The sequence below is a fragment of the Chelonia mydas genome, chromosome 1 (genome assembly GCF_015237465.2).
Source record: "Chelonia mydas isolate rCheMyd1 chromosome 1, rCheMyd1.pri.v2, whole genome shotgun sequence".
Lineage (NCBI taxonomy): Eukaryota > Metazoa > Chordata > Testudines > Cheloniidae > Chelonia > Chelonia mydas.
This window is the reverse complement of record NC_057849.1, coordinates 279,226,158-279,251,852: the sequence shown is the minus strand read 5'-3', so window position 1 is coordinate 279,251,852 and position 25,695 is coordinate 279,226,158. Positions and strand designations below refer to the sequence as shown.

Genomic DNA, 25,695 nt, shown 5'->3' with positions numbered 1-25,695 from the left:
GCCCTCTGCCCTGACCCCTGCACCCCCCCATGACCCCAGCCCTGACCCCAGCATACCCACACACATACCCCCCATACCTCGTGCACCCCCTCCACTGTGAGCACCAAATGGGAGCTCCTGCACCCTTCCCCCCCCCCCACATTCCTACCTGCACCCCTGGCACCAAATGGGAGCTGCCCAGGTAAGCACTCCACACCCATACCTCCTGCCACAAAGTTGAGGCCCCCTCCCTCATTCTAGCTCTTGGCCAGACCCTACACCCCAACCCCCAGCCTGCTCCTTCACCCCCAGCCCTGTGTTCAGTGCACTCCCACCCTCAGTTCAGTGCAGACAGAGAGGATGAGAATGGGCTAGAACCAGGGAGAAGGTAGGTACCCATTCTATGTGGGCAGGGCTGGGATCCCAGACCGGCAGCGGGCTGAGTGGCAGCCCCTTGCCGGTCTGGAGTCCCGGCCGCCGGCCCCGCTCAGCCTGCTGCCAGCCTAGGTGAACAGAACCCCAGGCTGGCACCAGGCTGAGCGGGCTGGCGATGTAAGATCAGCATTTTAATTTAATTTTAAATGAAACTTCTTAAACATTTTGAAAACCTTGTTTACTTTACATACAACAATAGTTTAGTTATATAATATATAGACTTATAGAGAAAGACCTAAAAAATGTTAACATGTATTATTGGCATGCGAAACCTCAAACTGAAGTGAATAAATGAAGACTCGGCACACCACTTCTGAAAGGTTGCTAACCTCTGCAATAATGTTAGGCTGCTCTCTAAATAGTAGAGTAGTCACTGAATTTAAAGTAATTTATCAAATGATTGTCAGGATAGTGTTTTTTCCCCCCTGCAAAGATGGGCCAACGCATCAAGATGACAAGCTACTTTTTTTCTTATTTCACTGGAGAAAATCAAGTAACATCAGGATTTACATCTGTATATGAGCCAGTTGAGAGCCAAGAGGCTGGTGCAACATTTCAGAACATATTATATAATATTCCCATGAATTAAAAAGATTTTTCCTAGACAGACCAATATATTAAGTAAACATGTTGGAAAAGTGTTGAAGTGACCCTGATTATAAAATATACTAATCAGTTGCAACTCCTTAAGCTATTAGCTTTACTTGTAATCAACTGGGTGCTCTCCTTACATCTGGGCTCCAATGACAATGCAACATTAAAAGATTAAGGCCCAGAGGCTCAGCTATAGCTGAGGCGGATAAAGTGCAGCTTGTGGGCGAGGTGGGTTGCAAAGCTGGCCTCCGAGTTTCTCCCATCCTGGACTGGCTGTGCACTGGCCCAGTCACCCAACATTAGGCTACAGCAAGCTCTCTAAATTACACTGGCTAACCGCAATTGGCGGCCCAGGGGCTGGCCAGGAGAATGTACGGTAGTCCTAGCTTTGCCCTCTAAACCGACATAAGAGTGCAGGGTGTCAGAGCCTATATACCACAGGATCCTATTATGCTGCAGTGATCTTCCTGGGGCCACTTACACTGGCTTCATGCCTATGAACCAATGGCAGTGGAGCACAAATTGGCCATGCCACAACCGAGGATCTGAACTCAAGTATTTTATGTAAACTTTATGAAAAAAATGTACATTACTTGAATCGGAGAATGATGGGGTATATTCTTAAGGAAGGTGCTCAATTTGTAAGAATTATACACAGTGATATTCACATGTCTAAGAGTACAAAATTAAATTTTGCCACTTACTCTGTATGGCTATCCAAACTGGGTTAAGGTCTGAGCTAATTAATTTGTGGGAAAGAGCAGTGGTTCTCACCAGCAGGGCCACAGAGCCCCATGGCTGAAACCCGGTGCCCTGAGGCCCAGCACTGAAGCTGGGAGCGGTGCAGGGCTAAAGGCAGTAGCCACCCCCTCCCCTCAAAGTGGCAAGGGGCTGAAGGCAGTAAACCTCCCTCCACAAACTGGGAGCAGTGGCAGGCTAAAACCGGTATCCCCAGCGCCCACCCCCAAAGCTAAGAGCTGCACTAGGAGTCCCCCCTGCCTGTACACAGCCCCATGTTATCCCCTCCCTGCACCCTGAGCGGTTTTCAAACTTTTTGAACTGAGTTTCCCCTTTGAGTTATATTTTTGCGTCCTCCCACAGCCCAGACAGGCTGGGTGGCCTCCTGAGTGAGTTAGAGGGTGGAGGTGGCACTCCGTCCCTGAACCCTGCAGTGTGGAGCTGGCTCAAGCCCTGGCACTCTTGCTCCCCCAAATAGAAGTAAAACTATGCCTATGCCCAAGGACCTAGGCTGGCCCAGAACTTCCCACCCCCCTGCACTGCGCCTTGGCATTTTTATAGCATGTTGAGCGGAGCCGGGGGGTGGGGGGGGGTGGGGGGAGGGGGAGAAGGAGTATTAATTACTCAACACAGGACAAACAAAAAGCAAAAAAAGTTAAAACCCTTCCATTGCCTTCCTATCAGTGACAAAATAGGGATTTCATGCTTGGATATTTAAAAAATATTTTTATGAACTTTCACAAAGAGAAAATTTGGAAGACTGTCTACGCAAAAGGAGGGTGTACATAAAATTATTTTACAACAAGATTGAGTGTATTAGCATTTGCCTACTTTATTAAGGAGGTGGGCCACATTGATCAGAACAGACTATAGCAAGACTGCTTTTATTCTTCTTTTCACCTTCAGCTTTAAGAAGGGAGAGACAACTCAAGGCTCTGTTAAGCACTGGATGTGACTAAATTAAGTAATTTGACAACTTAAGTATCTAACACTGCTCTACTCATACTGTATTATTTACAGGTTCTTAGACTCTTGTAACGCTAGCTTAGTTTTAAAATGCAAAATCGCCACCCTTCCTCACGATCATTCTTAGGGTTAACAGGAACATACCACCCCGACTAGTAAGATGTCAATTAACATCAAACAAGTGAGTTTCCCATAAGTCACCAATAATTTAGCATTGGCTTTTGCTGAAGTAGAGATCTGCAATATGTAATACCAAACAAACTTATTCATGAAAGTTCAGAAAAAGTTTTTAATCCACCCAATGTGACATTTACATTCAGTTATATTACTTTCATGGTCTCTAAAAGAAATGTTCCAAAATTTCAGGTCAAATTTATCATTAATGCTCCACTGCAATTTTAACTTGAAGGAATGGTACGGTGAAAAATCAAAAGGTTAGTTGTATAAAGATGTTAATAGAAAAATATTAGAAAGACTTGTTGAGACAGCATACGATAAGCACTCATTTGATGTCACTAGAGTAACATTTTGCAAGAGTCTAAGGACACTGGACAGGTACTAACAACTGTACATATAAGCATCAAGAAACAAATAGATACACATCTGTTTCTCTGTATCAGAGGCTGTCAGGCTAATATTGGACACCGAATGCAAATTCAAGCCAGAGTAATTTAATACAGGTTAACCTATTTTATGGGAGCATCTGGGTTCCTTAGTATAAATCATATTGGATATAAAAACAAAATGCAGAAATGCTAGTGCAACTCATTTCAAACTTCAATTGAGATTTATATATCCATTATCTTTACATGCCTTGTCTTTTCACACAGGAAGTGTCACCTATAAGCAGTTTTATAAAAGGTAGAATATTATGCAATAGCTCCAAAGAGAGGCAACAGGTCCAAAAGAATCAAAGCTGAAGGAACAAACAGATACAAGATGATACCCAGTTAGCATTTGGTCCTCTGAATGCAAGCCAATTTAATGAATGTATGGTCAAATGACAAGCAGGGCGAGTCTCCTCAGGAGGTTTGTCTGACCTACAGAAAAACTTCAGATCAGCTTGTAGAGTCAAGCTTCATTCGAATTAGTATAAACATGGACAGAGGAGCAACTGACTGGTTGCAACCGAACTACTAATACCTAGACTTGGCCAAATAGAATGCTTTTCCATCAGAAAATGCCAATTTGTCAAAATCCAAACATTCCACAACAGAACTTCCAATGGAAGTTTGCTTGGTTTCCTGCCAGCTTGCTTAGCTCCTCAGCAGCCTAGACTTCCAGCAGGCTGCCTCTGAGTTGGGGCTCCCAGAAGCCCAGAGATGCCTATAGCCTCAAACATTCTGAAAAGGTTGAAACAGAATGTTTCCACTTTTTCAAAACAGAATTTTGAAATTCTTGTTCTTTGCAGAAAGTTTCAAAATTGTTCTTCCCAGTTTTGAATGGAGGGGATTTTTGAAGTTCCCCGTGGACAGGGTATTCCCATTTCAGGCAAGGTCTTATAAAAAAGAATTTAGACGAATCTGTAGCCTGCTTACAAAAAATAATCATTTGGAGTGTCCAGGGCACCCACCAGCCCTTTAGAGGAAATCAGATTTAAACATTTGAAAAAGACTTTGCAAGCCTCACCTGCTTATCCTCATTCCTGATAGATTATACTGAGCATACATGGACAGAGGAGTTAACAGGATGTTAGTCTTAAGTTCCCCACCAGCTGGACACCACAAGGGGATAAACAGTAGTCGTTTAAACAAGACCCACCAACCAGTGGCAACTTGAGACTCACCTTGGGCAGACATCTGGAAAAGTTTGGGAGGAATACTGCTAAAATCTGTCAGTCAGGGTTTTGGTGGGTTACATTTTTGGGGTGGGAGAGGGAGAATAATCAAAGTATTTCTGGAAAAATTTTTTAGACCTGAATGCTTGAAGGGGGGGGACATTTTAGGGGACCGAGTTAGGGGTTGCACTGGATAATAGGGATGGGTGGTGTAAGGGAGGTGAGAAGGCTTGGGGGGACTAGGACACTGGGAAGAGGACATGGGGGTAAGTGACAGGAGCATCTGTCAGCACCACATTCTCCCCTTCTGTATGTCAGGATCTGGGGGTCAGATCCTCTCCCTGTCCCCTCCCCCGCATATGTGAGCTAGGATCTAGGGGTCAGTTCCCCCCAGTGGTGTCTAAGCCCCACACTCTGCCTCCATGTGTGTCAGGATCTGGGAGGCTGCTCATCTATGGCGCTCTAACCCCCTCAAACATCCCATGTGATCCAGTTTCTGGGAGGGCTTGCTTTTCTGGGGGTCTGAACCCCTTCCTCTACTCCTGTGAGAACCAGTATCTGTAAGGGTCTGCCCCCTTGCCTCCCATGTAAACCAGGTTTCAGGGCTTGCCCTTTATGGGGAAGTCTGAACCCTTCTCCGTTACACCCCTGTGAGCAAGAATCTGGAAAAACCCTGCTCCTCTGGGTGAAAAGCTTAGAACAGGCATGCTCGGAGCATGCAAAGAACATACTGCTGAGACTGGAGTGAAGAGCTGAGAACTGGTCTGTCTGACACACATCAGAAACTCTCCTGCACCGGGGAGAGTGGAGGAAGGGAACACCTAATGACATGACTGGAGCAGTGGCTCAGGCTATGTCTACACTATGTCTCACAGCAGCACAGCTGTACCGCTGCAGCTCCACTGCTGTAAGGTCTCCTGCGTAGGTGCTCTATGCTGGTGGGAGAGAGCTCTCCTACCAGCATAATTAAACCATACCCAACGATCAGCGGTAGCTATGTTGGCAGAAGACGCTCTGCCCTCGACATAGCACTGTCCACACTGGCACTTTTGTCAGTGAACTTTATGTTGGTCAGGGGTGTGTTTTTTCACACCCCTGATCAACAAGTTTTGCCAACAAAAACGCTAGTGTAGACAAAGCCTCAGAGTTATTGTTTCAATCTGTACTCCTCTCCACTGGGTATTCTTTCGTCTGAGAACATCTCATTGTGATGAATCACTTAACATGTCGCGGAGCCTTCAACTTTGAAGTCTGAGATCCACCCAGGGCAGAAGAGTAAGATTTAACTGTAAACATTGGGGGGGGGGGGGGGGGGGGGGGGGGGGGGGAGGGGAGGGGAGACACACGAAGGAAGAAGGAGGAGAGGATTTGCCTCCCCCCCCTTTTTTTTTAAATTTATTGTGGAGAAATGTAATCTGAGTACAGCAGAATATTCAGAAGGTACTAAAATTATTTTTGAGAATGAGATAAATTAGACAAGTAAATGATCATTGGAAGGGATGGGGTGATTAGTGTGGTAACAGGGGGTTGAGTCTGCAGCAAGGGATTATGGGGAAGGGGCTAAGTAGGAATGGAAGATAGGAGGCTGGAGAATATGAAGGGTAGCAAAGAGAGTTGGGGGTTCAGAGTTGGAGGGGCCTGTCAGCACTGTGTGTGCTGTCCTTATGTATGCATGCTGGGATCTAGGGAAGCCTTAACATCTCTGCAAGGACCAGAGACCCTCTGCCCATTATGTATTCCAGGATATGGGGAATCCTGCTCCTCTTGCAGTGCCTGAGCCCCTCTCCCTGCCCTTCCTCGTGAGATGGGATTTGGGGGGGGGCAAAGAGAAGAGGGGGAAATGAAGGCAATGCAAATTTAAATATCTGAAATCCATAAAATAACTAGTTAAGGTATGTATCAGCACTGTGTGAGGTGGGAGGAGTAGGGGACAGCTGGCCAGAGTGTTTGGGAGAAGGGCAGACTGAGCAGACCTGGGACATGGCTGGGGAAGTCTGACAGAAGCAGGGAGAGGAGTGCCAAAGGAGGTGGGTAGTGGGAGTGAGGGGCCAAGTTCAGTATGCCGCTCAGGCTACCTAATAACCATGGCAGCATATGGCCCTCCAGTAAGCTTTTGCCATGATGAATATGCAGTAGCATAGGTCTGGAGACAGCAAGGAGTAACTTCTTACAAGTTAATGGCTTCTACAGTGCCAGCTAATAGCATAATGGGATGGGAAGGAAAGAGGGAGCTGGAAACAAGGAGGGTGTAGAGAAGAATACAGACACATCAATCTTCTCTCAATGCTTTGAGGTCTGGTCTACACTAATTCATACCCTATAGCAACGTAGTTATACCATCGAAAGCCACTGCATAGACAGCACTGTTATTGGGAGCTCCCACCAACATAATCCACCTCCCTGAGAGGTGGTAGCTAACTACATAGAGCACATGCGCTCGCTCTCTCTCTCTCTCTGTCATCAGCTTATACTCCTGGGGGAATTCTACATCACTGCACGTGTGCAGAATTCATGGCCCCTGCAGACTGCTTCCCTACAGAAAAATGACAGAGAAGCAAAGGGAAGCTGCAAAAGAAGTCATGCACCACTCCCTAGCAGCGCCCATACATTGTTTCAGGCACCTGAAGCAGCTGGCAGAGAGGTAAATCATGGTGGAGCTGGGGACACCCTAGCCAGTGGCTCCAACCCTGAGCTGGGATCAGCTGAGAGTCCCATCAGGGCTGGAGGCCGGAGAGGACAGGACATACCCTTCCCCTCCAAGGAGTGGCTGGGGCTATGTCAGACCTCCTACAGCTGCAGGAAGCTCAGTATCCTCCCCTTCTTCCTAGTCCCATCAGTCCTCAGCTGTAGTGGGAGGGGTCACTGTAAGGGGAGCTGCTTCCCCATCCACCCAACACCTGCGTATCCATACCTCCTATACCCAGAGACCCCTGCCAAGCCTCACCCGGTACATCCAGAACCCCACCCCACTGAACATCAACCCCTGCTTCTTGACCCCCACCCCTGCACCCAGAGCCCCCCCCCACTGAGCTCCCTGCATTCAAACCCCCATCTTGATGCCCCCCCGCACCACCGAGCCCCCACATCCAGACCCCCATGCCACTGACCCCCAACTAGCTGCACCCAGTCCTTCCCCCATGAAGCCCCACTCCCCCAGCACCCAGACACCCCCGCTGAGACCCCCATACCCAGACCCCTCTGCTGAGCCCCAACCACCTTCACCTGGACCTCCCCAACAAGCCTCTGTGCATCCAGATCTACCCCACACTGAGCTGCCTGTACCCAGATTGTCCCACACAGAATCCTCTCAGCCCACACCTGAATCCCCCCCCACACTGAGCCCCTCCACCCTTGGATCCTGCCTGGTTGAGCCTGCCTGCCCCACACCTCGTGCACCTGGCGCAGATGGACAGGGTCCCAGGATGTTTCTGGGGAAGGCCCAGGCCTTGTGCTGTGTCAGGGTCAGGTGCAGCCTCACCACTGAGACTGTGTCCCAGGGATGCGAGGTGTGGGGGCTGCAGGGTGATCTCCCCTCTTTGTGCAGCCAGTGGCCTGTGCAGCCAGTAGCCTGTGCTCCCTACTGCCATGCTGGAGCTCCTGCATTTATTTATTGACAAATAAAACTTGCAGAATTTTAAAATATTGTGTCAGAATTTAATTTTTTAGCACAGAATGCCCTCAGGAGTACTTGGAACATTTTAATTAAAGTGCTACATCAACTGTATGCTGATGCAGCATTATAATTGTAGATCTGCCCTAAATTACTGTAACAACCAAGTAATAAGACTGTCAAGGTTTTGGGACATAGACCATGGATGAGATTTCTCACACTGGCCCTGTTCGCAACTACGCATTGCAAACATTTCAATGCACAACTATTATCCCCACAAAATAACCTGGAGGGGGGAGGAACACTGAGGAAATCACATCATAACCATTTGGCCTAGTGAAAATATTGACTGGGACTACTCCTAGCTTTGTCACTGGCCTACTCGGTGACTGTGGGCAAGTCATTTCACCTCTGTGCCTCAGTTTCCCATCTGTAAAAATGGAGATACTGATGTAAGTTCTTTGAGATCTACTGATGAAAAGCACTATATAAAGCTAGGCCTTTGATTATTACATAGCTACAGTACCTTATCAACTGCAAACCTAGGTAAAACTACAACTACCCAAAGGGCCACTAACAAACATTTTTTGGTTTAAAAAAACTAGGATATTAAGTGGCAAAAAAAACCAAAAAAACAAAAAACCATGAACCCAGAGTTAAGGTTGCCTGGTGGTAGCTCATGCCCTTCTAGAAGAAGTTCAGAAAAACTCAACTTCTGAACAACAAGAAATACAGAGTTAAGGTAAACAATGCAACTTTAACTCTGCCCATATCAGAAACACTCCTGCACTGGGTACAGGGCGGGTGGGAGGGAAGGGACCACCTACTGACATGACTGGAACAATGCCCCATAATGCCCATAACACACACATACCTGCACTCTGCCTTGTCACTGTAATGAACAGATGCTACTTGCCCTTGCCCTACACTCAAACACAGACTACTCCCCAGACAGAATACCATGCTTTAACAACCACTTCATATCCTTCCACAACCCATTGACACGTGCACATACCACCCAAACCCCATCGTTATATCCACCAGCTCCTCTGATATCCCATCTGATGGCAACACCCATGGCAAGAAGACCCTAGAGCTCTGCTACTGACACAACCTACCAAATTCTGTATTAAAGTGATGCAGAGTACAACCTCAAGGTACATGTGTATCTTTCCTTTGACAATATACATGGGGGAGCGGGGGATGGACACAGATCCAGTTCTCCTCATATCACAACTACAGCTCTCCAAAGTTGCTCCAACTTATTCTTCCACCCTTCAATATAGCTATACTTAACAGTGAATTTAGCTGCAGTCCATGCAGATAATTCCCAGGGGACTATTGTCAGCTCCAGGTGGCAGAGTTAAAGCTGTGCAAGCATTTACCTTAACTCTTATTTCCTGGCTTTCTGAAATTTATTTTGCTGAACTTGACATTCTGGAAGTGCATGAGATATCAGCTGGGCAACATTAACTCTGCATTAATGAAGTTTTATGCCATTTAATCATTCTAAAAGTTTTTTCTGATCATACTGTAACAAAGATATCAGGAAACAAATAACTCAGCAACCATATTACAGGAACAGATCCATGCTTTTCAAAAAAAAATAGCTCTAATTATTTCAGTAATAAATGCTACAAGACTGAAAGCAACCTCAAACAATTAAACTTAAACTTAAGTTAAGCTAAAATGTACCTCTGCAAGTCACTTTAACAGGTCAGCCCTACTTTAAGCTCTTTACCAAGCTTCCCACCTTCCCTTCCTCAAATTAAAAATACATAAGAGAACTCAGTTCCTGTTCTCTTCTAAAGGTCAGGTTCTCAGATATATTTGGCCCCAGCAGGTAATTTAGGACGTATTAATACTATTTGTCTCAAAGCGAAGAGACTGAGTGTTGTGAACACTTCCATAGAGAACAAGATTATAAAAACAGACACTTAACTACTGAATGAGAACAAGTTGTACCTTTCTATATATCCTGTAGATGTTCCTACCAGACCATCGAGTCTTTCCTGAAGGGCTGCAAGAATCTGAGGATTTTGCATCATCTGCACAGTCAGCTGCCGAGCTAAGTAAAACCAAGAAGAGGAGAGGTTTTGCAAATGCATTATGCTAAATCTTGTAGCCAACCTGGAAATAAACTTATTTTAGTATCTTATTAAAAATGTTAGTGAAGATCCATCTTATGCTGATCATTTTGAAAGACAGCTGAGCATTTGCAAAACCTAAAAGTTGACCATTTTAGAAAAAGGAAGACAAAGCTCTGAGACTCTTATTTTATGAAAAGTTGACCCAGTCACTAGAAGTTCTTGCTGAAAACACAGGTTTACAAGGGGTCACCAAAAATGTTTGTCTTTAAAAAAGCATTTTTTGTCTAACATTTCAAATGAAATGATAAAAAGAAATGCAAGATACTGAGATTTGTACTTTTTGCTTTGGGCAGAGGCAGGGACTGTGCAATAAGTCAATATTCTTCCAAAAAAACAACAGTTTCTGTACAACTATCAAAACTCTAATTGGATTCAGTAACTGCCCTACAAGTCTCTAATTTATACAAGATTTCACTGAAAAATACTAGTGAAAATAAGGCATAAGGGACTTAGTAAGCAGAAAAATTTAATGTGCAGTTGGAACAAGCTCTCATACCAGACCAGACCAGCGATTCATCTAATTGCATATTTTATAGCTTAAAAAAATAAAATAAAAGTAACTTTGCCAGTGGAGACCCTTCTTCCTAACCTCCGTCATACCCTGAATCAGGGAAGTTTATATCCTATACAATTTGTCTTGTCAAATGTAATTGTAAGTGTTCTCATTATCCATATTAATATTCATCTTTTAACTCTTACCAAGCTCTTGGCCTCAATATCCTGTGGCAATGAATTCCACACATTTATTATTCCAAAATGCGCAAGAGTTTCCCTTTTACCTACCTACACCCCTCCTATTTTTGTGCTCTAAATTAAACAAAGTCTCAATTTTTTTAATCTCTCCCAGAAGTGAACACAATACTTCAGATGAGGTCGTACTATCTTTGCATGAAATTGCAAATTATTTTCTGTCCAATACTTAATGCATTCTAAAATTGTTCACTGTTTTGACTGCATTTATATATTGAGCAGAGATTTTCAGAGAGCTATGCACAATAGCAGTTCAGTCCCTTTCTTGAGTGATTGCAATTTAGATGCCAGTAACATGCAGAAGTAGTTCAAGTTACTTCTCCAAAGGGGATTACCCTGCATTTGTCAACAATGACTGGTTTGCCATTGAACTGTTCATTCAGACAACTTTCTTAGATCTTTCTAGTTCTTCCATCTTCTCTAGACTTAAAATATATGTAATTGAAACATACGCAATTTTATCACATTAATATATTAAACACCAGTTCTAGTACAGTATTTTAGGGCACTCAACTGACAGTCTTTTATCATGTTGAAAAGTGACCATTTATTCCTACTCTTAAGAGTTTTTAATCCCTGAGAGAACTTCCAACTCTCATCCAAGACTACTTGGTTTCCTTAATAGTATTCAGTGAAAAACTTTCCAACAGGCTCTTGAAATTCCAAATAAATTATATCAAACAGGTCTCTTTTACACTCACTATTTTGTTTACATGGAAAGTCCAATAGGATTAGAAAAGCATCACCTTATTCTATTGTAGTTCTGCTGGTCAGTCCTTAGGATATATTCATCTGGGTATTTTAGAACTTTAATTATTTCAGCCAAGTTTGCCTAGTACTGAACTTCCCTGCAACATATGCTACCCCAGTCTTCAGCTATAACAGCTGATTTTTACTTTGAATTGTGTATCATGCAAATGTACTACTAACTAGATCACAGAATCATAGAATATCAGAGTTGGAAGGGACCTCAGGAGGTCATCTAGTCCAACCCCCTGCTCAAAGCAGGACCAGTCCCCAATGTTTGCCCCAGATCCCTAAATGGCCCCCTCAAGGATTGAACTCACAACCCTGGGTTTAGCAGGCCAATGCTCAAACCACTGAGCTATCCCTCCCTCCCGATATAGATACAAATGGGTATGCTGGGTTTCTAATTTTTTTTTTTGGACCAATTTTAGGTATTTGTGGGTTTCTAATAATAGTGACTGAATCATTTTGAAGCTGAATGATTGTCTATGAAATTAAGCTAAGTGAGCAGTAAAGTTCATTTGAAAGTACTGACAGAAGCACTGACTGGTCAATGACTGGTTCACAGGGGTAACGTTTCGTGAACTGCTGCTGTTCATGATTAAAAAAGAATAAGCAGACAAGCATGAAGTGAATGATCATTAAAAATCCCTTTGAATGACCAATACTCTTCTGGTTTCAGAATTTAAAAAGCATTAAAAAAAAAATCATGTTTTATCATCATTTGCATTCAGTTTAAATTGAGACGTGAAATCCCTTTAGCATTTCTTTCGATTTAAGTATGTTACAGTGTTACCTTTACTGTTCGCATCCTCGCCAGTTTCTTCTTCTTCCACCTCTTCAACATCTTCCATATCCTGTTGGTCAAGTTCAGCCTGTTCTTTGCTAGTAGAAACATTCAATTCAAGAGTTGAGGGTTTGTTTTGTTTTTTTCTTTTAAGCTAAAGGACTTATTTACTAATACAACTTGTCCTGAAAAAGCTGCAGTTACAGATATTGTATTAGTTCCCAGTGTGACAACTAAACTGATGTATTCTGTTTTGTGGTCAGGTATTTGATTTTTTTTTTTTTTTAAACTTTTGTAACTTCTTTCCACTGGTAAATTTGACCAAAAGAGTAAAATTCAAATTAGAAACTTTCCACACGAACAATTTCACTTTTACTATCCTAATGAACAAATAATAATTTAGTGGTTTGCATACAAGACTAGGAATCAAGAATCAGAGTTCTAATCCTATCCTGGGGAGAAATGCCCTCTGAACTTGGTCAAATCATTTAAACCTCTACCTCTGTCCCAGCATTTCTCCCTCTGTAAAACGAGACTAACGCCACAGCACTATTAAATCACTGAAACTGTTTTGTACCCAATGACATAAGTTTCACCCGTATCCTGTTTAAAGTAAGATTTTGCAACACTTTAAATCTACAATATCACTTTTGTAGTATGTTTAGTAACTGCCAATATGTTTGTCAGTCTGCTTCCTCCAGAGCCCTACATTTTGGCTTAGAACCACTGACAAAAAGAGACAGGGAAAAGAAATGTAATGTTTAACATGACAGTGGAACAGGTGATGCTGCTAGTTTTAGTAATTTAGTACATTAGTTAATTTTATTTTGTAGTTAAACTAGAACATTGTTAGTTTACATTTTGCTTAATAGCTACTGCAGTTAAAATCCTAAGTGAGCACATAATAAAACGAACATGAATCCATTTGCATATTTGCTCATTTTACACCAATCTAATATATACACCTTAAAGAGAAAAAGTTACTTAGAGATCACAGCAAGTACAGGATTAATCAATACATGGTGAGACAGTTTTAGTCAAAGTCAATGTCCAAAAGAGTATACTTACTTGTCAATGTCTGCCATGTTCTCAGACCGCCTTAAAAAACCCCAAAAACATTAGTGTTAGATTTTATGTACAGAGACTATGTGCACCAAATATATATATTAAAAATGAAGTTTAGGAACTGCATAAGACATACTATCATAGTTTTCAAAGCTTATCAGTAGTTTACAAAATAGTTACTATGCTGAGGTCACAGAAGTACCCATTTGTTAGGAGTGCACACTGCACGGATTCACAATAGACTGGCAGGGACTTCAAGTTACCAACTCCAGCTCCCTGTGCTATGACAGGCCTTGTCTACACTAAGGCCTTTTCTGCACTACGAAATTAGGTCGATTTTATAGAAATTGATTTTTAGAAACCGATTTTATACAGTCGATTGCGTATGTCCACACTAAGCGCATTAAGTCGGTGGAGTGCGTCCTCACTACTGTGGCTAGCATCAATTTACAGAGCGGTGCATTGTGGGTAGCTATCCCTCAGTTCCTGCAGTCTTCGCTGCCCATTGGAATTATGGGTTAAGCTCCCAATGCCTGATAGGGCAAAAACTGTCGCAGGTGGTTTTGGGTATATGTCGAATCCCTCCCTCCCTCCTTCCGTGAAAGCAAAGGCAGACAATTGTTTCATGCCTTTTTTCCTGGGTTACCGGTGCAGACACTATACCACACACAGCAAGCATGGAGCCCACTCAGCTCACCGTCACCGTACATCTCCTGGGTCCCGCTGGCAGATGCGGTACTGCATTGCTACACAGCAGCAGCTCCTTGCCTTCACGGCAGATGGTGCAGTAGGACTGATAGCCATCGTACATCTCCTGGGTGCTCCTGGCAGACCTCGGTGAGGTCGATCAGGGGCCCCTGGACAAACATGGCTATCCTCCTCTTCGAGCACTGAATGGGAGTCAGAAACTCCAGGTCATTCTCTTCTTTAAGTTTTGTCTCATGGAGATTCAATGCTGCTTGGAATATCATGCAAGCTGGAGGCTTCTGCCTCAGGCTGCTCTCTCAGCTGGCAGCACTGCGCGGTTGCACCTACCCCAGCCTACCCCTTGCTCCCATTGCTCATGAAGCCTGGGCAGTAGTAAGGAGCAATTCAACTTATAGGCTGAGCAAGTCAGAATGGTGGTAGAATGTGCCTTTGGACATTTAAAAGCTCGCTAGCACTGTTCGCTGACTAGGTCAGACCTCAGCACAACCAACATTCCCACTGTTATTGCTACTTGCTGTGTGCTCCATAATATCTGTGAGAGTAAGGGGGAGACGTTTATGGCAGGGTGGGAAGTTGAGGCAAATCGCCTGGCGTCCGATTTTGAGCAGCCAGACACCAGGGCGATTAGAAGAGCATAGCCAGGCATGCTGCGCATCAGAGAGGCTTTAAAAACTAGTTTCATGACTGGCCAGGCTACAGTGTGACAGTTGTGTGTATTTCTCCTTGCTGCAAACTTGCCCCCTTTGTTGATTTTAATTTCCCGTAAACCAACCGCCATCCCCCTTCGAAATAAAGTAACTATTGTCTTGAAACCAAGCATTTTTATTTTTTTTTAAATTAATACAGATAACAGACAAGGTAGCCCGGGTGGGGTGGGGGAGGAGGGAAGGACAAGGCCACACTGCTTATTGTAGCCACACTAAAAATCAAAGCTGTTTGAATGACAGCCTTCTGTTGCTTGGGCCGTCCTCTGGAGTGGACGGCTGGGTGCCTGGAGCCTCTCCCCTCCCCCAGCGTTCTTGGGCATCTGGGTGAGGTGGATATGGAACATGGGGTGGAGGGTAGGCGGTTATACAGTGGATGCAGCAGGGGTCTGTGCTCTTGTTAGCTTTCCCGCAGCTCCAACAGACACTTCATCATGTCCATTTGCTCCCCCATTAGCCTCAGCATCGCGTCCTGCCTCCGCTCTTCGCACTCACTAATTCTTTCCTGGTCTCTGCCACTGAATGCCTCCATGCATTAAGCTGTACCCTATCAGTGCGGGAGGACTGTATCAGCTCGGAAAACATGTAACCGCGAGTGCATTTTTTCCCGCCTTCTAATCTGTGATAACATCAGGGACAGAGATGATAGGGGGAGTGTAGAAACATTCTATACTCTACGATTCTGGGGGGACTGTATGGTCATCTGTGCTGCTGAGTTCGCCACACTGAACAAACAGGAAATGAAATTCAAAAGTTTGCGGGGCTTTTCCTGTCTACCTGGCTAGTGCATCGGAGTTCAAAGTGCTGTCCAAGGCAGTCACAATGGAGCACTCTGGGATAGCTCCTGGAGGCCAATCCTGTCGATTTGCGCCCGCACTACCCCAAATTCGACCCAGCAAGGTCGATTTTAGCACTACTCCCCTCGTCGGGGAGTAGTACAGAAGCCAATTTTAAGAGCTCTTTAGGTCAATGGAACAGGGTTGGTTGAGTGGACCCAGTCATTTTTAAATTGACCTAACGCAGCTAAATTCGACCTAACCCGGAGTGTAGACCAGGCCTAAGCCAAGATCACCCTTGACAGGTGTTTGTCCAACCTGTTCTTAACCTGCAGTGATGGGGATTTCCCTGCCTCCCTTGGAAGTCTATTTTAGTCTTTCATTACCTTTTAGACAGTTTTTCCTAATATTAACCTAAATCTTCCTTGCTGCAGATTAAACCCATTGCTACTTTACATACTTTTAGTGGATATGGAGAATAACTGATCACCATCCTCTTTATAACAGCTCTACCTATTTGAATACTACGATCAGGTCTCCCTTAAGTCTTGTTTTTTTAAAACTAGCCATGTCCCCCCCCACCCCACCCCCTTTTTTTTTTTTTTTTTTTTAAATAAAAAGCAGCTTTTCCATGTGTCGGGTTGTCTCAACTTTTCATAATTTTTGTTGCTCTCATCTGGACTCTCTCCAGTTTGTCCATATCTCTCCTAAAGTGTGGCACCCATAACTGGACACAGTACTCCAAGCTAAGGCCTCACCAGTGCCAAGAACAGGACAGCTGCCTCCCATGTCTTACCTATGACACTTCTGTTAATACACCTTAGAATGATAGTCTTTTTTGCAGCTGTATCAATTGTTGACAAATTCAATTTGTGACCCACTATGACCCCCAATCCTTTTCAGCAGTACTACCACCTAGCCAGTTATTCCACATTTTATAGTTGTGCATTGGATTTTTAAATTTTCAAGCAATCACTCTGCACTTGTCTTTACGGAATTTCATCTTGCTAAATTCAGACCAACGCAGCAATTTGTCAAGGTCATTTTGAATTCTAATCCTCTTCTCCAAAGTGCTTGCTGTAATCCCTCCCAATGTAGTGTTCTCGGCAAATTTTATATGCATACTTGCCACTTCAAGTCGTCAATATTTTCATTAAATTCCACCAGACACTGCAGGACCCCACTAGATACAACCTCCCAAGTCAACAGTAAACCATTAACAACTACTCTGAGTACGGTCTTTCAACCAGTTGTGCACCCACCTTATACTAATTTAATCTAGACCACATTTCCCTAGCTTGCTTTTGAAAATGTCATGTGGGACTGTCAAATGCCTCACTTTACCCCAAAACAAAAAAACAAAACAAAAAAACCACACCCAAGACATCACATTAGGCCAGTAACCCTGTCAAATAAGGAAATTGATTGGGTCGGTATGGTTTGTTCTTGACAACTTCCATGCTGGCTATTCCTTATAACCCTATTATTCTCCAGGCACTTACAAATTGATTAATATTTGTTATGGGTATCTAAGTTACGTTGACTGGTCTATAACTCCCCAGGTCCTCTTTACTCACCTTTATAAAAGACAGATACTATGTTTTTCCTTCTCCAGTCTTCCAGGACCTCAACCATCCTGCAGAAGTTCTCAAAGATAATTGCTAACAGTTCTGAGACTGCTTCAGCTAGGTCCTTGAGCATTCTAGGGTGAATTATATCAGACCCTGCCAACTTGAACACATCTAACTCATCTAAATATTCTTCAACCTGTTCTCTCCCTATTTTGGTTTGCAGTCCTTCCCCCTGGCTGTTAACTACCTCATCAGCATTAACCTTTTTAGTGTAGACTAAAGCAAATTAAGCATAACACCTCAGCTTTCTTGATGTCATCAGTTATTAGATCTCCTTTCCCACTAAGTAGGAGACCTTCACTTTTCTTCATCTTTCTCTTGCTAATGTAAAGAATCTCTTATTGCCTTCTATGTCCCTTGCTAGGTGTAATTAACCTTCTGCCTGGGTCTTTCTAATTTTGTCCCTACATGCTTGGGTTATTCTTTTATACGCCTTGTAAGAATGTTTTTGTATATGAGAGATTATAAATGGTCTTGTGCTTTAGAATAAGTTATACTTTATGCCTTTACACTTGGTTAACCATGTATTCGATATGGAGTCTAAAATTCAAAATGGCGTGCCTGCCAAACAGCTCGACTCCATCTTTGTTTAACTTCTTGTTGAAGTTTTCGCGCCCTTTTGGAACTCTGGCAGGAAAGGCAGCCAACAGTCAGCATAGAACTGGTTCAAACAGGTTCCAGCAGGGAAACTGCCAGTTTTACCTCAGAACTTTGGCACACTTGTGCCTATATAACTCTGAGCGCCTGCTGCCTAGTTGCTGTCCATCCTAGCAGCAGCCACGGTACCGTTGTATTTGCGTGGCTACGTGGACCAGAAGGTCAAAAGACCAGCATCTGAAGACATCAGCATTAAGAACTGTGACTGTGCTTACCAATCTCTGAACTCCACATCATTTTCAGAGAAAGGTACAGAGATCCTGTTGATCACTCACCCTTGAGTGATGGCAGAGCCAGGCCTCTCTTAAGAAGCAGTCAAGACCCAAGGTCCATCAGTTGCCTGTGACAACAGTGTCGTACCATCTACCGCCTATCAACACCTAGAAATGGTGCAGTATCTGGAGTATTTTTGTTTTAGGTTTATTTGTTTATTGCCAAGGTGTCTGTTTGGTTGGGCCTGGATTTTAAATCCAAATGGTCAAACCACATCTCACTGTTTCTGTTTTAAATAAAAGCTATCATCTGTTTACTTTATTCTTCTCTCTTCTTTATTCACTTGCATCACGGGATAGGGAGGTACACTATCTTTCCCTTCTAATCCCCAGATGATAGATACCGGATAAGGTCCAAAATACTGCTAACTGGCTACAAGGTATAGCTGGCCTACACTATCCTCACCAACATAGTTAACATTGCATTAGTCACTAAACTATGTTTCCACTCTTTGTATGATTCCTTTTTAATTTTCAGCAGGATGGATAAAAATCAAGGAATTTTTTTTTAAAAAAAAATTAATTTTTTGATAGTTTTTTTTTTTTTTTAATAATCAAAAAGCATTTTATCTATAGTTTTCATTAAGATACATCTTTGAGCTATAATGTCTGATCATGGAATAGGGATGCTGAATTCTAATTCTATAGTATGAAACAATATATTCATGTAATGTTTAAGAGAAGTTTTGTAAATGAGTTCCAATAGTTCATGGGTTAGGGACCCAATTTTATGGGGTTCCAGGGGCTTCGGTATAGATTTAGGTTAATCTTTTTATCTACCCAATGGGACTCAGTGCTCAGTCTAGAAGATACCATTAGAGATGCTTAGTTTTGCAGTTCTCCAACTGTAGATTTGTGTCTCCAGAGATAACAGCAAAAATGTTTTTAAATAAACATAAAGAAAGGTGAGAAACAACAGACCTCAACCCTACTGTCCCTCTGCAAATTTGTGTACAGAGTCAATCCCTGACCTCTCTCTAAAAGTGCAGAGTTTCAAAAAGTTCAATGAATAGAAGATTGTTGGGGGTGGAAATAGATCTGGACAAGGAGAAGAAGTCTGGAGATAAATCTTAGAAGGGAGGGACAGGCAGTAGAAACAAAAGTGAAACTGTTTGAGCAGCATATTCCAGAAGTCTTAAGGTCTTTCTGAATGTAGCGTAGCCTTCACTGGATTTGAGATCTACCATACCATTCTATCACTAGAAGGGAAAACCTATAATGGCAGCAGGCCTTAAAAGAGACCCAGTCTGGGAATATTTTAATGAAGTTCCTCTACCTGTGGGTAAGATAGGCATGCATGCAAAATACAAACAGCGTAACAAAGAAATGCAAGGCCTAGGTGCTTGAATGAAACATCATGAGAAGTGTTCCTTCTATGGCGGAAGCTGCATTGAAGATGATGAAAGGAACATGTCTGAACATGCAGGTTGATAAATGTTTTTATTTCATACTTCTTTCTTAAGGACTGCCTGTCTTTCTTCTGGACTATTCTTGAATTCTCATGTTTGAGCAAAAAATATAGTTGTTACTCTATGGTACTATCATTTTAGATGCAGTTGTGATTAAAAAAAATAAATAGCTGAAATAGGTCAATATTCCTTTTACAATTTCACCTTTAAAGTAATACTGAGTGTCAGTGAATGCAACGAGTAATACTAAATGAGCAGTATGGTAATAATAATTAAATAACTACATTGACTTATTTTGTGTAGGAGAATCCATCCTCAACATACAGGATTCTGAACACTATGCACCTTCAGGATCACCATCATTTTCTGTAGTTTCAGTTATCTGCCAATGGTAGTGTTTCAGTCACATCATGTATGTCACATAGCCACAGTATATCACCTGTAGCAAAAAGAAAACAAACAAAACTCCATCATCCAGAAACAACCATAGATAAGTTTATGAAAAGAACCAGCAGATTCCAAAAAGAGGTAATTGATGAAAAAATTGTCCGGTTTGTTTATGCAACAAACTCTCCTTTCCATATGATTGAGACCCCACACTTCATTAACATGGTTAAGTCATTAAGACCAGGATACAGTCCACCCAACAGAGCAGATGTTGCAGGCAAATTGCTGGATAAAGTGTATGAAAGAGAAATTGAGCAGTGTGCAAAAGGTCTAGAGGGTAAAATTGTTAACCTAAGTCTTGATGGGTGGAGCAATGTCCACAATGATCCTGTTGTATGTGCTTGTGTGACAGAAGAAGGGAACGTCTTCCTTACAGAAACAACTGATCCATCAGGAAATGCACACACAGCAGAATACTTACAAGTAGCAGCTGTAAAAGCTATAACAAACGGCGGGGGGGGGGGGGGGGGGGGGGATTTCAAATGTCCAGTACACAGCTTGGTCAGAGACAATGCTGCAAATGTATCCAAGATGAGAAGAAATTTAGAAGAGAGTCCCAAGCTAACGTACAGTTGCAGTGCTCATTTGATGCACCTCTTTGCCAAAGATTTCAGTGTTCCAGAAATAAAGGCTAATATTGTTGAAATTGCAAAATACTTCTGTAACCACCACTTTGCAGCAGCTGCTCTGAAAAAAGTGGGAGGAACCAAGCTAACTCTCCCACAAGATGTGCGATGGAACTCAGTAGTGGACTGTTTTGAGAACTATATCAAGAACTGGCCTAATACGATGACAGTTTGTGAACAAAATCGTGAAAAAATAGATGGCACTGTCACAGCATACGTTCTCAACATTGGGATTAAGAGAAATACCGAGTACCCTGAAGCCTATTTCTGAAGCCATGAACAAAATGCAGAGAAATACCTATTTTATTGCTGATGCGGTTGAAATTTGGAAGGAACTGAGTGAGATCTTAAAAAGAAAAATATGCAATGACAGAGTTAAATTACAAGCATTAAAAAAAACAAATTGGACAAGCACTATCTCCATCTCATTTTCTTGCAAAATATTCTCCATACTCGGTACCAAGGTCAAACCTTAACTGCTGAAGAAGAGGAGTTGGCTATGCCATGGACATCCAGCAATCATCTCTCCATAATGCCAACTATGATAAACTTCAGACCTAAGGGTGAACCATTCAAGAAACAGATGTTTGCTGATGATGTTTTAAAGAAATTCACACCAATGAACTGGTGGAAGTCACTTAAGCACTTGGATTCAGAGACTGTTGAAGTGATAATCTCATTTTTAACAGCAGTAGCTTCTTCTGCCGGTGTAATTCATTCCAAATTGAGAAATCGTTGGGACCTGAAAAAGCAGGAAAGCTCAGTTTCCTTTTCCAGATTATGAACAAACAGGAAAATGAAGGTGAAGACGACTGAGTTAGCTGCAGAAGCCCATATTTTAAGTTTCTCATGTTGATCTGGCTGACCGTTGATTTTTGTTGAATTTAAAAAAAAAAAAAAAAAATCATTTAACTATTTTAGTTAAACAATTTTAACAAAAACAAACCTGATTGTAAAAAACTTGAATGTTTAAATTCAAAAATGCATATGCTTGTTTTGTTAAAATATTACTATGTTTGCTGTTGAAGAAAAAAAAATCCAGAATACGTAACATTGTTTTAGTTAAATAAAACAATTTAAAATGTCTGTCTGGTGATGTTCTCCTCCTAAAACATGGCAAGAAAATCCTCCAAATATTAATGATGATTAACCTGTTGAACTGGAGATATTTATGAAGTCCTTGGGAGGTGAACTATCTGCTTCAATTACCTTTGGTAAATGAAATAACCAAACAATCATTCATTTTCTGATATAGCTGTAAAATCAATCTGAAAAGTTTTCAAAATAAATGACTTCAAAAATGTATAGTGTGTACCTTATAAAAATGAAACCTACATCTATCTCTGAGTTGTGAAGAATATATATTAAGGTTATAACAACCAACAAGAATGCCCTTTTATGTAGAAATCCTTGATTAAATCGAGTCTTCCTGACTAGTAATTTAAATCATGATTTAAATCAAATCCATCCTGATTCAGGTCATTAAAGAGCTCCTGATGAAGGCCTCTTACTATTCTCATCTCTCCTTTTATATCTGGATACTTTACAGTTGTCTTTTTAACAGTGTCTCCTTGAGAAACTGCCAGCTCTCCTGAACTCTTTTTCCCAGCATTCCCTGAAGGAAGGTGGTTGCGGCGTGCAGGAAACTCTGTGCAAGCCCAGGACCTAGCATCAGGCTGTTTCTCCCTCTGGATCCCTGGGCTCTAGGAGGGTTGGGTCTGAGAGTGTCTGGGCTGTGGGGGCCTGCAGTTGGCCTCTGGGGGAAACGTAGTCTGAATGTCTGGGCGGGGGTTGGGGGGGGGGGGGACGACACAAGGCTAGGTTTGAGGTGGAAAAAGAGAAGAGAAGAGAAGAGAAGAGAAGAGAAGAGAAGAGAAGAGAAGAGAAGAGAAGAGAAGAGAAGAGAAGAGAAGAGAAGAGAAGAGAAGAGAAGAGAAGAGAAGAGAAGAGAAGAGAAGAGAAGAGAAGAGAAGAGAAGAGAAGAGAAGAGAAGAGAAGAGAAGAGAAGAGAAGAGAAGAGAAGAGAAGAAGGAATAAGGTGTAGGGGTTTCTTTAACTCTCTACTTCTGGGGGAATGTGTGTGTGTGTGTCCGTATAGTTACGGACATACTTGCTGACAGGTATTTTGAAATAAATTACCAAAATAATTGAAACTGGCGTGATTATAGAGTGTTATTTTGACAAATAAAATTTGCAGAATTTTAAAATATGGTGCGCAGAATTTAATTTTTTGGCGCAGAATTCCCCCAGGAGTAAACCCAGTACAGTTTTACAGGGATTCTTGAAGAATACAAGTATTAAGACAAAGCACAAGTAATGTTACACTGCATTTTCAAACAGCAAATTGGTATGTAACATTACTATATTTGCCAGAGTACGACACAGGATACTTAGTGGTAACATTTTAGGGTTAAAACATCATAACACAAAGTTACATGTTTAAATGTGTGCTGTATCGCTAATGCCAGCCTCTCACTCAATAGCAATACTCGTTTATTTCTTGGATTAGAGAGCTTTTTTTATACAGTAACTTAGTCAGGCCAAGTACAAACCTACCTGAAGTCATGCCTCCAATACTCCTACCCATGCTATTCCAGCTATACTATAATCAAGCTAGCGTGAGCTTGAATAGAATTTGCACAAGTATGCATAAGAGAGCAGAAGAATCACACCCCTAGCTCATGCTACAGACGTACTCAATGTTCAGAACATTAAATCATGAAATATTGAATAATTGTCATTAATTCGTTTTAATCAGAAGACCATCTTTGATGGCGTGTACACTTCGGCGTATTCGAAGCAAGAGGCTAAACACTCTAATGGATTGTTTCTGATACTGAGCAAATTCTATTCTGAAGGTGGCCAAACTTGTTGACCATCTGAGTCGCACATAATAAATTTTCATAACTTCAAAAGCTGGGCACACCTGCCAGGATTCTGGGCTTTAGCACTGCAGAGCTGCCTTCTGGTGCTCGGGCGGAAGTCCAGAGCTCTTCTGCCGCCCCCGCCCCCCCCCCCCCCAGTTTGGTAGGCAGAGAATGGGGGGGAAGGGAGCCACGCATGGTGGGCTCCACGAGCTGCCCTTTTAACTGTAAATGAGACACGTGTGGCTTGCAATCCATGGTTTGGCCACCCCCATTCTATTCCCTACAGCAAGGTCTTAAAGATTTTAGTTTAAAAACAACAAAAACTTTTGTTACGATGATGAAATGGGACGCCATGACTGTTCCAGTAAGACAGGGACAATATGGTCACTTTTAGGACACTCATAAGAATCTAGTCAACTTGAGTTTACACTAATTTAGCCAACTACAAATATGAAAATTACGTGAACAAAGTTTTGGCCAAGTCATTAAACTCTAATATTAAAGTAGTCAGTAAAAAGACAACACTTTGTCCAAATGGTAGAGTTGAGGTTCATCAGAACCCCATATATTTCATCAAGTGTCCCACAACTTCCCACTGAATTGCATCCAATGAATGTGACCACTGAAATATGTTCATTTTGAAATTAAAGCCAATTTAGAGGTTAGAAGTGTATATTCTGTAACAGTAAGTCTATGTTAAAAAACTAGGAACTCACTTTACTCTATGACTGATTGTGACCTCAGTTTCTCTTCAGCAATGGAAACTAACCTGCTGCAAGGTTACCATTCACTCAAGAATCAACATCTATCAAAACACACATGCGCACACTTCATTGTGTGTGGGAATAAAAAATGATATGCAAAAAAAAAAAAAGGTTTATCTGGGTGGAAATAGAAGGGTACAAGTGCAAAGGTCCTGGAAAGACATTCTCCATAGGAGCAATTTACTTATGGGCAGTAGAAGGGTCATGGAGAAGAAACAAGAGCTGACAGATGAGGTAGACGTAGGATAGATTACGGAACTGAATTAGGAAAGCCAACTCTGACATCAGGGGTGTTATTAATACTCAAAAGTTCATGAGGTATGCAGCTGCTTTGCTTTGGAGACAGGCAGTCACAGTTGCCCCTAACCTGACTTCACATGCAAGCAAGGCGGCTCAGTGGCCCCTTCCTCCAGTTGTGCAACTGCTGTTGCTTCAGAGTAACAGTTTTCCACACTGAAGTGTATTATGCCTGCAAACACATTCAATCCATAAATTCACAAGTCTGATTGGTTTTATTTTAAAGGAATCTAAAAATCAAGAAGATTTTAGAAAGAGGATATGATCTCAACATCAAATTTAATGAAACAATTGAGACAGTTTTCAATTACACTTGAAACACTGGTAAGTTTTGGTACTTTAATAGTGGCAGAAAAACATTTTTACCCAAAAACGGTATTGAAGTCATTAACATACATTTGACTAAATTAGCAGATTAAAATGTGAGTTCATGCTAAATGAGCACGATGCTAGAAATATTAAAGTCTCACAGCAAAGAAAAATATGTTACATAACCAAAGTATGGAAGTGCCAAATGCAGCTCCATAGTTAAGGCTGAATTCTGTTTTGCACTTAAAGCATAGATTCACTCTGTATTATAAAAACATGGGATTATCCTCCGGAAGTTTATAGCTCTTATGCTTTGAGTACAGAAGGATTTGTTAGTTCTCAGCAAATTCAATTAATTAGTTTGAGTAAAAAACTAAAAGTTGTGTCTCATTAAATAATGCTATGCATCCGATGAAGTGAGCTGTAGCTCACGAAAGCTCATGCTCAAATAAACTGGTTAGTCTCTAAGGTGCCACAAGTACTCCTTTTCTTTTTATTAAATAATATCTGCATTAGTCTTTTTCCTGAATCATCTTAAAATGAGTACAGGCTTTATATTTTCCATATTATTAAAATCAGTGAAATCTTATGTATAGTCTACAAACATAACTCATCAGATATAATCAAATT

The 25,695-nt window shown here is 42.1% G+C and overlaps 1 protein-coding gene across 12 annotated transcripts in view; it reads right to left on the bottom strand.

Annotated features, from left to right (window-relative positions):
* NAP1L1 (nucleosome assembly protein 1 like 1) overlaps positions 1 to 25,695 on the bottom strand; it is a 54,313-nt gene that overhangs the window by 16,926 nt on the left and 11,692 nt on the right. For 11 of the 12 annotated variants that reach the window (XR_006291283.1, XM_037886240.2, XM_037886259.2 and 8 more), the window contains 3 exons: positions 13,602 to 13,631; positions 12,543 to 12,631; positions 10,065 to 10,167 (listed from right to left, as the gene is read on the bottom strand). Coding sequence is in view for 11 of the 12 variants with exons in the window: in XM_037886240.2 (XP_037742168.1) it covers positions 10,065 to 10,167; positions 12,543 to 12,631; positions 13,602 to 13,618 (209 nt within the window). In the remaining variant the exon portion in view is untranslated. Of the gene's footprint in view, positions 1 to 10,064; positions 10,168 to 12,542; positions 12,632 to 13,601; positions 13,632 to 20,039; positions 20,190 to 25,695 lie in introns of those variants that run through there. The other variant, XM_043547562.1, reaches the window with a different exon arrangement.